The 17,261-nt window shown below is 39.0% G+C and overlaps 2 protein-coding genes across 4 annotated transcripts; one reads left to right on the forward strand and one right to left on the reverse strand.

The window, feature by feature from the left end:
• Positions 1-1,961: 1,961 nt before the first annotated feature.
• LOC100707601 (retinol dehydrogenase 11) lies at positions 1,962-13,512 on the reverse strand. 3 transcript variants are annotated; one of them, XM_005470753.4, is made up of 8 exons: positions 13,283-13,509; positions 10,904-11,044; positions 10,629-10,820; positions 10,345-10,506; positions 10,082-10,198; positions 9,774-9,978; positions 2,684-2,752; positions 1,962-2,097 (listed from the first exon to the last, which is right to left on the reverse strand). In XM_005470753.4, the coding sequence occupies exons 1-8, from the start codon at positions 13,353-13,355 to the stop codon at positions 2,064-2,066; spliced, it is 993 nt and encodes a 330-aa protein (XP_005470810.1). In that variant the 5' UTR covers positions 13,356-13,509; the 3' UTR covers positions 1,962-2,063. The 3 variants fall into 3 exon arrangements, with proteins under 3 accessions (XP_005470810.1, XP_005470811.1, XP_003440457.1); XM_005470754.4 differs by lacking the exon at positions 10,082-10,198 and having other exon boundaries at positions 13,283-13,512; XM_003440409.5 differs by lacking the exons at positions 1,962-2,097; positions 2,684-2,752 and adding an exon at positions 5,572-6,099 and having other exon boundaries at positions 13,283-13,507.
• ankrd34c (ankyrin repeat domain 34C) lies at positions 2,094-5,675 on the forward strand. Its single transcript, XM_003440615.5, has 2 exons — positions 2,094-2,240; positions 3,134-5,675. Exon 2 carries the CDS (start codon positions 3,184-3,186, stop codon positions 4,774-4,776), a length of 1,593 nt encoding a protein of 530 aa, XP_003440663.1. The 5' UTR covers positions 2,094-2,240; positions 3,134-3,183; the 3' UTR covers positions 4,777-5,675.
• Positions 13,513-17,261: the final 3,749 nt, after the last annotated feature.

Here is a 17,261-nt window from a genome sequence, read left to right on the forward strand (position 1 = left end):
GTTTTCTCAAAACTGAAGCATTATTTGAAATTAAGGTTAGACATGAAGTGCTCTGTTCCTCCCATTTTTCTCCTGGAAAAATTGTGATCAGACTCTAAATTTGAAAACTGCTGATAACTTTTATGTGTCCTTTGTCAGAATATATAAATAGTTTTCGAGCTACTGTAGTCTGATGAGTAAAAAATGTCACAATTCAGACAGAAGAAAAGGTTATATTTAGAACGGAGGGGAGGGAGAGCAGCAGCTGTGGTGTAAGATATCTGAAAATGGAAAGTGCTCCCAGGGGTGATGGCGCTTATTCTCTTCACTTTAATTATTTATTTCTCCTGTATATACTGCTGACGACAGCATCATCAGGGCAAAGATCACCCTCTGTGAGGGCCACTGACGTCCTTTTGGCTCCCAGTGATAACAAATGTGTCTAAACTAGTCAGCTTTGGCCTTTGATCCTTGGTTCATCATGATTCTCTGAAGTCTGTCTATAATACAGACCCATATATTTTTTTACTCAACAGCATAAAATGTGAAATATACATAATAACATCTGAATAACAATTTCAGTTTGTGTTTGACAAAAAAACATCTTAGAACTTCCTATTCTTAGAATCAAGTTTGACAATTAGAAGAACAGCTTTTACTCGTCTACATATAAACCAATATTTTACACAACTCTTTTAGTCATTTCTGGTGAAGAAATGACAATATTTGTCCAGACTGTTAATGCCTCTTGAACAGGAGGAGCATATTCTTTTGAGCTGGGGACTACGGCATGAGCTGCTTTATGAAACTGCCTTCTCCATGTGCCTTGTAAACAACACTTCCTCTGGGACTGAGAAGACAATCACAGGTGAGAAATCACTGCCAACATTGACAGCTGAAGTCCTGAGACGTCAAGCCTTTGGATGGGTAATAAAGTGATTAGTCTTAGAGTCAGAAAAAAAGAAAAGAAAGAAAAAAAAGGGAGCAGGGGTCAAAGGATTAATGATCGATTGTGGTGGTGGTGACTTACTCATGAGTGGAAAATAGATCCAAAAATAACTGCATAAAAAATGCCATATAATCCTGTCTGTCCGTGGAGGAATGTGTCTGATTTACCTGTTCTTTGCAGGGCTGAGAACATCACTGTTCTCATTAGAAACTGCTTCTGTGCTGTCTCATAGCAACCTAAAAATAGAAATGTCCCTATTAGGCTGTATAGCTGCGATGGCTGCTACAAGTTTTGGCTTCTTTAATTGTACTGTAAATATATAGGTGCAAAATATTTTTGCTCTCTCTCATAATTTGTTGAGTACTGAAACATGACAATGAGAGAAAGAAGCGCTGCAGATATGCATAAACAGTCCAGGCTTAAATTATTGACTAATGCTTTGTATCAAAGTGTCACTGCTTATAAAATATGATTTCTGATTTTATTCTAATGAAAAAAAGAAAGATAGCTGATGAATATATCCTATTGGAATTCCCTGCAAGAAGCAACATGATGGTGGTCCAGACACATTTTACAGCTGAATTGTTTTCGCTGTGCCCTTTCATACATGGCAGACAGACAACCTGCCTTTATTCCTGTTTCACCCTGCAGAAAGATTAAATCGTATTTATAGCGCAGACTTACTATCTGAGGAAAATTCAAAAAGCAGCCTAAGCACTAGGCACTGGGAGAAAAAGCAGTCTTCTCATCTTCATCACGTGTAGGCCAAACTGTGCCCACCGCTTTCATTTTCAAACTGCTCTTTTGACATAATTAAAATAACACGCGCGCGCAGATCATTTGCATGTCTTTAGGAGGCAGCACTCGTTTTGTTTGTGTCCTGCAGATATAAAGATCAAGACAGAGGTTTTTCATCAGACGCAATTTATTTTGGTCGACTCTGACGTCAAGAGAATACACGTTTCATTCAACAAGCAAGAAAGTAAGTTATTTATAACCCGCAGCATCTCCAGGTTGTGATCCTTGAGTGCGCAGTGAAAGGAATACTCCCCATTGGACTGATGTGGTGTGCCTCCATAACAAAAGCCACACAGCTCATGCGTTATGGTGCCAGAGAGGCACGGCACACTGTAACCTAAACCAAGACGCATTGATGGGAACAGTCACGGCTGCAAAACAAAACAAAACAAAAAAGAAAATAGGATTATTGTGGAGAACTTCAACAAACTTTCTGTTTTGAATCTTTAATTTCGCCCTCGCAGATGGCAGAGCACTGGTTACTTTGAACATGGAAAATCTCCTCTCTGACCAGGTAAGGAAACAACTGTCGCACAAACAATATTACACGTGAAGGTTAATTAATTCAACTTTACCTCGCTATCTTGTATCGATGAAAGCGGCGGCTGTTAAATTAGATCGACCGCTTGCGTTGCATGTGAAATCAAATGTATGTCTAATGTTGGCAAATTAATATTCAAACTGCAGATAAAATGTTTCAGTTTGGGATTTGAAGCAGAATAAGACGACGAACACTGCAATCTGTAATGGAGCGCGTCTTTCTAGCCAAGTTACCCAAAATGAGAACCGCGGACAGCGACTCTTTGAGCTCAGTGTGACGTTATTTAATGTCGCCAGTTAAATGGCTTGAACAGATGTTTGGATCACTATTTGAAATTTAGATAACAAACATCGCATTTACGCGCAGCCTCTCGCATATTCATCCCAGAAAGGAGAAAAAATTAGGTTTATGCTTACTTGTAGTGGGTACCGGAGGCTTTTGTGTCAGTATCAGTATGTTGGGTGGGGGGCGAGGGGCACTGCTGTCTAGATAGAGATTTAGAAAAAAAAATATACTTTGATTATGACATCATGACACATCTATCAGTAGTGTTTATGACTCTAACAGGTGTGTTACCACGCTGACTTCTGCGTGGATATACTTGATTTTTGAGGAAGGGCATCAGCATTTTAGGAAAACTGACAGTTTTTTGTACAACACTGATTCCATTTCAATAATTAAACAAACAATATATGCACTATATTTCACTGATCTGTCAGAGTAAGTTTTATTTTTATTTTGTTTTAGGTTGTAACAGACTGCCACCTGCTGGCAGTGATAACAAATAGAAAAGCAGACAAACAAAGTGGGTATTAATCACTCATTTTACTATGTAAGCTGAACTAATTCCACAAATTTGTTCAAAGGGCTGCGAGCTGTGAGTTCAGTACTGAGAAGATCTGTGACTGGCTGGGAAATGGCAGATATTCTGGAACTGCGGACAGATGGAAACTCACTCCTGAAGGCAGTGTGGCTCAGACGCTTGAGGCTCACCAGGCTCTTGTTGGAAGGAGGTGCCTACATCAACGAGAGCAATGAACGTGGGGAGACACCTCTCATGGTGGCCTGCATGTCCACACACACTGACCAGCAGAGTGTAAGTAAGGCAAAGCTCGTAAAATATCTGCTGGACAACCAAGCGGACCCTAACATACAGGACAAAGGAGGTAGGACAGCGTTAATGCACGCCTGCATTCACAAGGCTGGACACGAAGTGGTGGATCACCTACTGAGCAATGGTGCTGATCCCAGCCTGGAAGACAGGAGCGGGGCCTCAGCGCTGGTCTACGCCATAAACGCAGATGACAAGGAGACACTTAAACTGCTCTTGGATGCATGCAAAGCTAAAGGCAAGGAGGTGATCATAATCACCACAGACAAGTCACCATCTGGCACTAAGACTACCAAACAGTATCTAAATGTCCCTCCATCACCAGAGCTGGTTGAGAGATCTTCCCCGGCGTACTGCACCTCTCCCTCTGATATTAACGTCACAGCATCGCCCTCACCTGAGCAAGAGCAACAAAACACAGTCTTCAGTTTCCAGACAAAGCTAAAAACCTCCAGCTCAGCTTCGAAGCTTGCCAATGGGCCCACATCGCCGACGCGGCGGCCTGCAAACCCCAAACGTGCACGTTTGCCTCAACTGAAGCGGCTGCAATCAGAGCCTTGGGGGTTGATTGCACCCTCTGTTCTGGCTGCCGCTGCCGCCACCGCCGCCCATGATGAGAGTAAGAAAGCTAGTTCTGATGAGGATGTTGTTGCAGGGGTAAACGGACTCTCTCTGAGTAAGAGGTCGGCTTTATCTCGACAGAACAGTGTAGACGGGAAGGACAGCTTATTCCCACTAGTGGGAGAACAGCCCTGCAAAATGACCACCTCATTATCAGTTCCTCCAACATCTAAACCATCATATGAGAGAACGCTAGGCCAACACCAGCCACTGGCACGGCGCAGCACGGTGCCTACAGAGCAGGAGAGCAGCAGCTGCAGCAGTGGACTAGCCAGTTTGAGAGACACAATGCATAGGAGACACCTGGGGAATGATCACTATGACTCAGACTCACAGCTCTATTCAGACTCTGCCATGTTAGATTCTCCTAAGGTCCCGGTGGAGCGCAGAAAACTAAACACCTCTCCACTTGTGATGTTAACCAGCTCCAGAGAATCTCTAGACAGCAATGCCAGCACATCCTCTCCCAGCACAGCACGCAGGCGTGCACCTGGCCTCCTGGAGAGAAGAGGCTCAGGCACACTTCTGCTGGATCACATCTCCCACACCAGGCCAGGCCACCTCCCCCCTCTTAACATAAACCCAAACCCTCCCATTCCCGATATCGGGGCTAGTAACAAGCCCTCCTCACCTCTGGCCACAGGTATTAGATCTATAGCTCCAGTAGCACCAAACACACCAAAGAGAGGTGGCCTCAAGTTGAAGAAGAAACTTGTGAGAAGGCACTCTATGCAAGTGGAACAGATGAAACAGCTTTCTGATTTTGAAGAGCATTAGTTAGTTATGAAGTTTATGCAGCAAATATTGTGGAAGTAGAGATGTTAACACCATAGATTGTGAGGAAGTACATCCATAGTCTACACGAGTCATTTGTGTCATTTGTGTAGACTCACAGCCATCTAGTTGTTGAATTATGTGTAATTAAAAAATATAGATAGGATATATAGATACATTAAAACTGAGCAATATAGGTAGATTTCCTCCCCGTGTCACACTCAACCTTAAGGATAACTATCTTTTGACTTCACAACATCTGCTGTATATGTTTTACAGTTTTGAATGTAAATGCCAAGATATGGTACTTTTCCTCTGAACTAGCTGATCATGTAACATTAAAGGAACACACAGGGTACATTTGTAGCTGGTGGCAGATAGGGTGCACTTTGTGCATATGTAATTAGCACCATAATGGACATTCTGTCTCACAAAAAAAAACAGAAAAAGAAAAAAAAATGTGATGCACTTGTCTGAGATGTAGCTTTGGGTAAGATGAAATTGGACTGTTTGTAGCAATTCTGTACAAAGTGCCTTTAAAAAGAAACCGAAAAAAGTGATGAGCAGATACAAATTTTGTATAAAGAAATTTTTAATTCATGGTGATGTAACCAACATGAGTTTTGTCTCAGCACTGCTGGTCTCACATGGATCAAAATGAAGACTCGTGATGAATACATAGGATGTGGATAAACGGTATGCCTTAAAAGACAGGTATAACAATGGGCTATGTATAACAGCACTTTAATGCCCAAGAGAAAGAAACTGAATACCACTATTAGCAGTGTTACAAAAAGCTAAAGCACATTCATATATAATTCTTATATGATAAACCCAAGCAACAATAAATGACATTTTAACCCTTAGTCCACACAGATATTGGTGAAATCCATCAATTAAAATGTCATTTCAAGCTAATGGCAATCAATGCTAAAGATCATACAGCTTCCATGTAACTGACCTGTGAAGCATTGCTTCTGTTTAAGAAAAAACTTAATTTAATTCATAGTATTTTTCCAAGTAGTTTGTTGTATATTCTAAATAAATGTCTATCACTTGTGAATTTCTGTCTTTTGTTCATTTGTTATCCTTAATTAGGAGCTCAGCTGCTACTAGCCACGCAGATGTTCACTAGAAAGAGTACCAGTTCTTTCCTCAGGCCACTTGGCAGTCCAGTGGCACCGCGATGATGACAATCATCATCAAAATCATCATCATCGTCGCTGTGACTACATCAGACCAACCATAGAGGCACTCAGCTCCCACAGCTTCTTGGCAGCTTCATCATCCAGACCCTGAGGGGCTGCTGTTTTAGGGGCGCAGTCGCTGTAATCAGTGCAGATTTTAGTGTTAAACACACAACTTGATCTGTTCATACTGAGTTGATTAAGTCACAAGAACAAGTTAATCAGTCAGATAAAACAGTCAAGATATGCAATCAGAGGATAATTTACAAAGCAACAATGTCTTAATATTTTATACTGTTTTCTTAAAGATAATTATAGGAATTTAGATATTTATTAGTTATGTCATTACCAATATAATTTCATACAAAGACCAAAAGAGTCAGTTTTCTCTTTATATACAAAAATAACATCAAGTAGAGCCAAACCGATATTTGTTATGTGGCGATATATCGGTATGGGTGACAACTAAAACCTCCAATTATGTTATAAATGTTGATGTTACACAGATATTCCACCAGATGGCCACCCGCAACTTCCCTGTTGGCATCGATCGGAGAAGTGTAAATGAGTAACTCATGCTTTGTGGTGACAACAAAGCAACATTCCAAATATGGGTATCGGTCTTAAAAGTCCAATATCAGTCAGGTTCTAGTATCAGCAGTTTAAATTAAGATTAAAGCATATGCTTTGTAATTGCTAAAAAAAAAAAAACTATTAAGGAAAATCTTAAAATGTTCTAATTTCAAACAAGAACACTCAGAAAACATGACTTCCTTTAAAGGGCAAAGGCTATACTAAACCTTTGATGTTTTATTATCATTATTATTATTTTATTACAACATGTTGATCTCAGCCTGTTATGGGTTCATTCTGACATCGTAGGGTGTCATAGGGAAAAAAAAATAAGAGGTGTGATGTAGAGCACTCTTCATGTTCCCGTTCATATGGCACCTAATACTTATTATATTTGCATTTTTTTTCCAAGGTCAATTTTGAGCCTCAACAATAAAGGTCAAGGTCAAATGCTTAGCCAACCCGGGTACTCATGCCCAACAAGACCTTGTATATTGTTTGAAGGCAATCCATAAAAAATTGGGGTTTTTTACTGACTTTCGCATTTGGTACGACCTTGACTTGATTTTCACCAAAATTAAATCAGCTCAAGCTGTTATTGGTATCACACTAAATTTGAAAATGATATCCTGAAAACTGTGGATGTTAGACTGCTAACAAACAGACAGACAAACAAACAAGAGATTACATACTTGCTCACTTCAGATGAAGAATTAATAAATACACAGACTGTGGAGAAACATCAAGACAATCTATTTTTAGGGAAGGCCTTGTGTCACAATCCTGGGTCTTTTGACCCAGCGTCTTGGAGTTTTAGGTTATGTTCATGTTTATGTTTAAGCCCTCTAGGTTTTCAGTTCATTTTTCATCATGCCTAGGTTGTTATAGTTCTTCGTTATTAGATTCCCCTTGTGTCTTCCAACCCCTGTTTATTCTCCCTTGCCCTTCATGTGTTTCATGTCTGTTTTGTTGTCAAGTTCATGTAGTCATGTCTGCGTTTCATTATGTTTCCTATTTTATTTTCTAAGAGGTTCTGTTTTGTTTTACTCTTTCCCTGTGGCGTTATGTCCATGTTGTGTCTACTGTGCCTTTCTGTCCCATGTTTCCCTATGTTCTGTCTCCTCGGTTGCTGTTAAGTTGCATGTCTAGAGTTCAGTCAGTGTTTCCTGTTTTACTTTGAAGGTCCGTGTCTCATGTGAGTGATTCTAGTTTTGCTTCCCTTGTCTCGTCCAGCCTGATTACTCCCAGCTGTGCTCTCCTTCTGTGTCTAATTCCCTCGTTATCCCTCTGTGTATTTAAGCCCTGTGTTTTCTCTTTGTCAGTGTCGTAGTCTCCCTCATGGCTGTGTTTTCCTGTGTGTTAGTGATCCATGTCCCAGTTTAGTTTTGTTATATTTTTTGTGCTAGCCTGCAATAAAGCAGTGTTTTGAGTTCACTTTTGTCTCGGTGAGTTTTGCGTTTGGGTCCTTCTGCCTGCACACAGCTGAAACATGACACCTTGCTTATTTTAGCAAAACAGTTCTAGATGTGAGCATGGCTCTTTAGTAGATAAATGCTAAACAGTGTTTGTTACACAGTGTGTTAGGTACACAATAAATACAATGAATAAATAGTCAATGGTCATTGTGATGTGAAGAGTTAATGGAAAGTGATCCTCATCAGGCCTCAGATACTTTAAAATGTGCTGCCGGCATATATATATATATACATATATATATATATATATATATATATGTGTGTGTGTGTGTGTGTGTGCAATCAGTTCTTGCCATTTTTAAAATCTTGAACACATGCAGCACCACTTAAATGTCAGTCATTCACTGGTAAATGGCTGGAATGCCTGATAAGGTAATGTCAGCAGTAATGAAAGGAAATACTGGAAATCTGCAAAAGGTGGAAAGCTGTCACTGTATTGCAGCTGGTTTGTGGCGTTTATATTGACTGTGATTTTGTCTAGGCACGTTTTTTTCTGGGCATGCACACTGAAGCAGCGACCCTGCTGACATGATGATTCCTTTATTTATCATACGATCTTGACTTCCTGTCTCAAAAAGATTCCTTGTATCAAAATCTCGTTTTAAAATTGTGCTAATCCACATTTTTATATTAGTGCTAAATCGCTACTGTAGTATGCTCACAATGTAAAAGGGGTCGCTTGTAGTTGCAAATGAGTCACTCACCAAACACCCCTCACCTCTACAAGGCCTTTAAGTCTCTTTAGATAATTGCTCTGATTTTCCAACCCACAGTTCTGGTCTCATCAGCTAAGCTTTCACCTGTAGCACACAGCTATTTCCTGCATAAAAGCCTCGATGAGCCTGCTCTACACTGCTCTACAAGCCCAGAAACAAACAGATGACAGTTAATAGACCAGATTAGATGGTGGTCAGAATTTAGGACTCAGCAGCTAAAAACACAGAATTGTCCCCCAGGAGTAAGACCAGAGTTAAAATGAGAGTGAATAATTATTTAACATTCACGAAAAGGTTAAGTACACGACCCCAAATGAACGTTAATGTGTCTGCTCGTTATGTTTTAGATGTGTCCGTCTAATTCACTGGATTTGAATCAGTGTTCACGCTGACATCATTTACTGGACTTGGACAACATTTTTCATCCATAGAGGAATTATCATGCTGTGGAAAAATCCACAGCATGTTAACACATTAGGTTTTTAAACAGTTGTGTTAACTGGACTTAATTATATTCAACAAAAGCATTTATTTTACTGTACGCAGATCAACTGTGCTCACTGTTGTCACCTTTAAAAGGCCCATTGAGAGGTTGGAGAATCCTACTAGACATGACTGACTGGCACTGAGTAGTTTCTTCATCAGTGTTATTAGAAAATTTCTGCTTTTACTATCGGGTACTTGTAGTTTTTTAAAGTACAAAAGCAATCCCTAACTCACGTTCCCTATCATCAAAATGAATCCAATGACTCCCATGCAATGACGTATTCAGAGTATAAATTTGAAGAAAATAAAGAACTGGTATCAGATTCATTTCCTGTGTCTGCACATCCATTGAGGGAAGATATTGCATTAGACTGCACTGAGAAAGAAGAGTCCAGCTGTTTCATTACTAATATGCTTCATTACACATTCACAATACCAGTCTCAGTAGAGTATGTTAGTGTTGTTCTCAATATGATCCATTTCCCCCACATGGCCGAGCCGAGCAATATCCCTTTTGGCTGTCTATCAATAAAGAGCCCATCTGTTGAATTACACAGACTGACCTGTAATAGAGTCCACTCTCATTTTGCAGGCTTTCCTCCACAGCGCAGTAGATGGTGGTCTGAGCTCCTTCTGTCGGATTCTTGACGAAAAACACTAAGGGCATATAGAAAACCCTCTTCCACAGGGGCACTGTGGGCCAGAAGTGTCGGCCAAGCTCGGTGTGGATTACACCAGGGTGGAGGCTATATGCTGTTACACCAGTACCTGCAAAATGACAAGATGCAGGACACAAGTCATTACAAGGACATGAAATCCCATTCAATGTGTAACGACACATAGAAATGTAGATATAAAATAAATGCAGCACCTTGCAGCCTGTTGGCCAGCTCTCTTGTAAAGAGGACATTAGCTAGTTTACTTTGAGCATAGCTTCTCCAAGGCTGGTAATCTTTGTCCTGATTTATGTCATCAAAATAGATTTGACCTGTTGAGAGCAAGCACTTCATCCTTATTCACAGATGTGGTATTTAACATTAAATGAATATAAAAGGATGACATTCTTGAGAGATTAAAAAAAAAAAACAACTAATTCTCTTTATATGAACTGGAAAAAAAGAGGAAAAACTGCACCTCTCTCATGCGCTAAGCTGGAGACATTCACAATGCGGCTCGGCGATGACTTCTTCAGGAGATCCAACAGACAGTTCGTTAAAAGGAAGTGGCCCAGGTGGTTCACACCAAACTGCATTTCAAAGCCATCTTCAGTCTTCCATTTTGGACAGCTCATTATGCCTAAAGGTAGGAATATCAAAGGAAATGTATTTACCGCCTGTTAAACACGAATGCACAGTCACAAAGCTGGCATAATATGCTACATCACACCATAGTGGGTCTGATGTGATTTATACATCCACCTGCATTATTGATGAGAACATCCAGGCGCTCCTCACTTGCTAGGACATCTTTGGCAAGTTGGCGTATTGACTGTAGAGATGCCAAATCCAACTTTCTGACAATCACGCTGTCATTTCCACTTCTCTTTTTCACTTCTTCTGCAGCTTTATTAGCTTTTTCCATGTCCCTACAAGCCAGAATAACCCTCGCGCCTGCAATGCGGGAGCAAAATCATTACGCCTGAACAGATATTAGATTATAAAATCGGATATATTAATCCAGGCAAATCACCAACCTCTTCTAGCCATGTCAACAGCAGTTTCTTTGCCAATCCCAGTGTTGGCTCCAGTGATCAGGACTGTCTTTCCATCTAAGCGGGCTTTGCTGTTACACACACCACCTGCTATCCACTTCTTCAAACCAAAAAGTCCCACTCCTGTAAAAATGTCCACACAGTGACAGCTCTAAATCTCCACTGATCAGAGCCGTCTTCACCTTCTAGAAAAAAACAAAAAACAAAAAAAACAAAACAAAACAAAACACAACTGCACAGATTCAACAGATGTTTTAGGACCAAGATTTTCTCAAATGTAAATTTCTGACACCTTCTTCCACACCCTGAAGATAATACACTCAAATGAGTTTAACAGAAAAAGCTTTACAGCGTCTTAAAATCATCTGAGAAATAATTAAAACTGTTTTTTTCTTTGTCCAAATGTGCATAAATATCTTCTTTTTTTTTTTTTTTTAAAAACATTGTTTCTCTATTTTACATAACTACAAATTGAACAAGTTTGGGTTTGGGGATTGGGTAAAAAAGCATGTTAAAATCATTGTGAGCCTCTTTGAGTCACCAGGATTCCAAATTCTGAAATACTCAAAAAATGTGGTCTGATCTTTATTTAAGTCAGAATGAGAGACAAATACAAACTCAGTAAACTAGCAAAACAGAAAAAAAGATAGATTTTATGTCTAACCACACAATGAACCCACTTACTAAAAAAACTAAGTGGGTTTCCGTGCTAATAATTTCCCACGTCTTTGACTAATTAGTACAGACACTGTGGTAACTGAAAAGGGCTGGCAAACTTTCTTCCCACTCATGGCACAGGATGGCACTTTTACTCAGGTCTCATTAACACAGATAGAGCGGGCCTAAAGTTCTTGTCATTGGTATAAATTTACCATTATTTGTTTCACCGTTCGTTTTTTCTTTTTTAAATCATTTATTTTCTTCTTGTTCTTGTTTTCTGTCTTGATTGGTTTTTGGCAGTGTATCTGTGATGTTAGGTATTATGACAGGGGCCCCAAAACTAAACGGAAAACTAAAACACAATGTGGGAAAACATTTTAGTTAAATAATAATAATAAAAACAAGCTTTTGAAAAAAAAATGCTGAAACAATTTTGTGAACATGGAAAACTAAACTAACTAAACTAACCAAACTGCAAAAACAGAGGAAATATTCTCATGTGTTATCACTAGGCTTGCTTGATGATGTTTATAAGATTGTGAGTCCACTGTCTTCAAGAAGTGATGCTTTTTAATAGTAATAAATGAGCTGAATTGTCTAAATCTTGTCTTCAAGATATGTCCTTCATAAAATGAAACTAATAAAACGAATAAAAACTCAAATAAAAGTCAACACTTTCAAAGAATAAAAATACCGGCAAACCTGTAGACACACCTATGGCATCAATTTGAGAATCCTAGGCGACTTCCTTCTTAAATTAATAACATTTTCAGAAAACTAGACCGCTGACCTTTAGGTTGAGTTCACTGAGATTTAAACTCATCCGAGGTATTTAGTAGATGCACCTATGTTATTAATTTGAAGGATTTACAAACTTAGGCGCCTGGCAGGGTGATGACAATCCCCCATCAGCCTTTTACAGCTGAGGGGGTAAAACTAAACTGAAATGAGCAAACCTACTGGAAACGAACTGAAATTAAACAGAATTAAAAGCAAAAGTCGAGACGAAATAAAAAATACTAACAAATTAGTAACTATAAAGCTATGATAACTCTGGTTGGACCTAAAGTTTACTGGAGGAGATCTTCAGTCGTGATCTTTGAAGCAGCTAGAGTTAAAATGAAAAAATCTGGTATTATAAAACATTAAATACTGATATGCATATTATAGATTAGGATGTAAACTTATTGGCATCAAAGGTGACCGTGAAAATATCAGGTTCCCTACTGTTTTTTTGTAACAAATAAAACAAGCTTGCAAACTACCTAAAAAACAAAACATAAAAAATATAGGCACATCAAACATGTGAAAGCTCATTCAAACTGCTCTGTAAAGCCCCAGGCACACCTACAACAGTGTGTTAGTGAATATTTAGTTTAGATGTTAATAAGTTGTAGCTTAAGAAATTCACTTTAACTATATTCTTATAAACGTGATGCAAAATCAAAGGCACTTGTCATTTTAACGAGCACCTGGGTCCGTGCGCAAAAGACCTACGTGTTTATGCAACGTCAAGTAAACGTCACAGTCTGTAAAAGCGCATGAGCTAAGACAGCCATCTGTGTGCTGTTTACAGTCTACGAGTATGATCAGACCATTAATGTAAATCAGTGATTAGCAATTATACGAGTTACTTTGTTTTTCTTTTAACACACAACACCTGCTATTGTGAAAAAGAACCTGCGTCGGGTCACTTCATACCTGCTACTGTGACCAACGCAGTAGTTTTAGCATACTGGGAAACAAATGAGCGTGCAGCCGAGGAGGTCCGCATTGTCCCTGCTGACCCTGTTACTGTTTATGAATCTGTTTCTGTTAAAGTCCGGTTGAAGAAACGCCGGCGAACTTTCCTGCAAGCGAGACCTTACTGCCTGCTAAAAGTTAAACCGCTTCCATAACAGCTACATAACAAGTGGAACCTTTGCCCAGGAAGTACCGCCCATCGCCACCCTACACGCGAATCCTATTGGTTCATTTTTGTCAATAGCGTTAACAATATTTTTAAGCAATTTTTTAAGCTATTGCCAAAGTAAACAGGTAGTAAAGTACACTTTTGCTATTTTAGAACTTTTTTTTAGATTTTTTAAAAATCTGAAAACGTTCAATGCTATTAAACTATAAACAAACAAACTTCAATATAACAAAATGCAATCAAACTGTAGTGGTATCTTCAGGATTTACTATATACATCTCTGCTGAAACTATTATCATCTCACAACTGTATTTTCCATTTTCTTGTTTCATCTGCTCCCTCTAGGGGTCACCACAGCGGATCATCTGCCTCCATCTCACCTTATTGCCAGCATCCTCCTCTGACACCAACCTTCTGCATATCTGTCAGGTTGTTAAACATCCTCTTCACTCTTGCTGCTATCTTTCTCTCTCACATCACCTCAGACACTTGTCTCCACCGACACCCACCCTGCCCACACTCTCTTCTTCATCTCTCTTGTGCACTGTCCACTGCTTTGGATGGTTCACCCCAGGTATTTAAACTCATCTACTTTCACTACTTCTGCTCCTTGCATCTTCACCTTTCCACCGGTCTCCTTCTCATTCACACACATGTATTATGTCTTGCTTGAACTTTATTTCTTCTTCTCATCAAAGCATACCTCCACCTCTCCAGGCTTTCACCTGTTCACCTCTCACTACAGAACACAATGTCATTTGTGAATATCATAGTCCATGGAGTCTCTTTCCTGAAAGGGTGTAAAAACCAGAAAGGGTGTAAATCAGATATGATGATCCACATTTTTCCATGGCAGTATTAAAATTAAATAATAAAATTAAAACAAATAAGGTGTTTTTTACACTGAATGTCAGCTGTTTTTTGTTTAAATACATTTTTGTTATAAAATAAAGCCAACTCCATCTCTTAAAGCAAGGCTGCATTTCTATTTCAGCTTTATTTAGGTATCATCAACTCATAAAATATGCAAGGTCAAGGTATGCTGGGCTCAAGACCTAATATATGCAGTTATTATGCAGTAAAGCACAGCTGGTATGCAATAAAGCACTCGTGATTTAGGCTTAATAAAAAGACATCTATTATCTACAAGGAATACTCACAAATCGTCCAGCAGAGGTCGCTGTAGGCTTGGTGTATTTTTACGTGATTCCAGCAGATGAGCCACATACATCATATTAGCCCTTAAACTAAGCCTGTATTTCATTTCTGTTTTAGTCACAGTTGCCAGTCAAGCACATCAAGACGTGTTTTGAAGCTATATAAAACACCTAAGAATCACATGATATCCCAAACTCCTACGAGTACATTAAGAACCGTCTGTGCTGTTGAGTGAGTAGACAAAAGAGGAAACCCACCAGAAGCACCGAGGTGACATTAATAATCAGAGATGGGACCAAGTCATTGTTTTGCAAGTCTCCAGTAAGTCTCAAGTCTTTATCCTCAAGTCACAAGTCAAGTCTCAAGTAATGTCAGGCAAGTCAGAGACAAGTCTCAAGTCACTGGTGCAAAAGTCCGAGTAAAGTCACAAGTCTGAAACTTTGAATTTCAAGTCCTTTCGAGTCTTTAAAAAAAACGAAAAAAAGAATGTTACAGTTATATGCTAAATGTAAATATTAGACCATGTAATTTTTAAATCTGTGTTTTTCTCAACACATGACGAAATAGTGAACTTAGAAAATATACACAAATTGTGAAATTGCACCTCTATAAAATGCAGCTCAGTCAAACTTAACTCCATGAATAATTTGCACCGATAATTCTGAGATAAGCTGCATGTTATTCTTGGATGCGCTTGTAGGACCGGCTTTAAAATAGCATGATAAAAATATCATACACATTAAAACCAAACAGTATCATCAACGTAGCCTGGACAACATTTACTAGTTAGATGAAGTCAGTTATCTCATCGTAGCAAAAGAGAAGCACCACCTACCGTTCGTTATGCAACTTCAACTGTCGGACAAAGTTGGAAGTTGTTCCATCTCTGTCTGTGATTCTCTTCTTGCATGTTTTGCATATTGCATTTCGTTTTTTTGGTGACTACTTCATAGTTTATGTACCTGAAAAAAACAACTCATAATTATTAAAAAATAATAATAAAAAAAAAAATCTGGTTAATTTGATTGGCTGTGCTACAGCTCATGCACACATACATACGGAGTGTGGTTTGAATAAATGAATGAATGAATTAAATTAATGGTGCCCACTTTCTATATAATATGCGTGTTAAATTTTAGATTTGGGGTGAAATATCAAGTCTTTTCAAGTAAACCGGTTCAAGTCCAATTCAAGTCCCAGGTCATTGGTGTAAAACTCCAAGTCAAGTCTTATTTTTTCAAGTCAAGTCTAAAGTCATAAAATTAATGACTGGAGTCTGACTCAAGTCCAAGTCATGTGACTCGAGTCCACACCTCTGGTAATAATACCATCAGCCTACACTACCAGATCTCAATTAAAGCCTAATCAGAGCTGCAGTGGAGCAACTGACACTGGAATAAAATTTTACTGTGTCAGATCAATAAGACATGCTTTCTCTGAACTTTAAAGCATAACACAATGAGTCTAGACAGGGACTATATAGAGAGATTTGACCTTGTAGTTCTCGTGACATCTGAGAGTGAATGTTTTCACTGTGGAGAGCTGCGGAGTGTCTGTGAACCGGGGAAGCACAGGCCACAAAGTACATGTGAAAACCTAGAAGTGTTCTGAAGTTGCTGTATAAAGTGAGAGGATTATCTAACAGCCACCTGACTGCAGTGACCATGTTCTTTATTGCGGCCTCTTATTGCATATGCAGGTCAAAGTTTTGTATTTCAGGGACGACTGAATGGCATTCTTATTGCATTGACCTTCTCGACAATGTTATTACACACAGTTTAAGCCATGCTGTTTGGGTAAATACATTACTGTTAAAGCTTTAGAGTTTTTTTCAACCAGTGGAGGCCTGCTATAATCTGAAGAGCACTTTAGAGGTGACCTGGCTGTCTCTTTTACTGGCTCACTACTAAGCCCGTCATGTGACTCCTCTGCAGACCTATCTCCGAGTATGGCAACCTTCCCCTGCTAAAATTAGAGGGCCCTCTGCTGAGACATTGTGGAATGTGTCTTTCCTGTACCCATCCTGCAGACAAATCAGGACCTTAATACATTTTCACAATGACTGTGTTTTTACCTTATGTCATGACTGCTAAATTACCACTGATTTGTGATAAATATTGTCAAATAGAAAATATCAAAGATAAATCTGTCAGGATTGAGTTTGTTTGTATCTCAGTCATTGCGATTTTTATTAATGGTGTAGTACTTGCCTTAAAATCAAGCAGATTTATTCTGATTTATTTATTTGGACTCTAATATGAAGATATGATCAAGCATGTATTCTACATAATAAATTACAGGCCTGCATTAACTAGATCTGAATGAATATTGGGTGACTGTAAATGCGCAGATCTTCAGAAATTAAATTAATATATTTAGAAAACAAGTAATATTTCTACAATGAGCATTAGATTGGAACTATTTTGTAACAACTGTAAAAATCTTTAAACTCCGCTTTAAGCTTTAAGTAAATAAGCCTGATGACTTTGGGTTATATTGTACAGAAAAGGAAGCCCGCATAAACTCAATATTTATCTGGGCATAACAACTGATCGCCGTCGATGATGTTTCGGGGAATTGTATGGATCTCAAAATGTAAGTGCCAGATGT

This window comes from Oreochromis niloticus, linkage group LG7 (genome assembly GCF_001858045.2).
Source record: "Oreochromis niloticus isolate F11D_XX linkage group LG7, O_niloticus_UMD_NMBU, whole genome shotgun sequence".
Classification (NCBI taxonomy): domain Eukaryota; kingdom Metazoa; phylum Chordata; class Actinopteri; order Cichliformes; family Cichlidae; genus Oreochromis; species Oreochromis niloticus.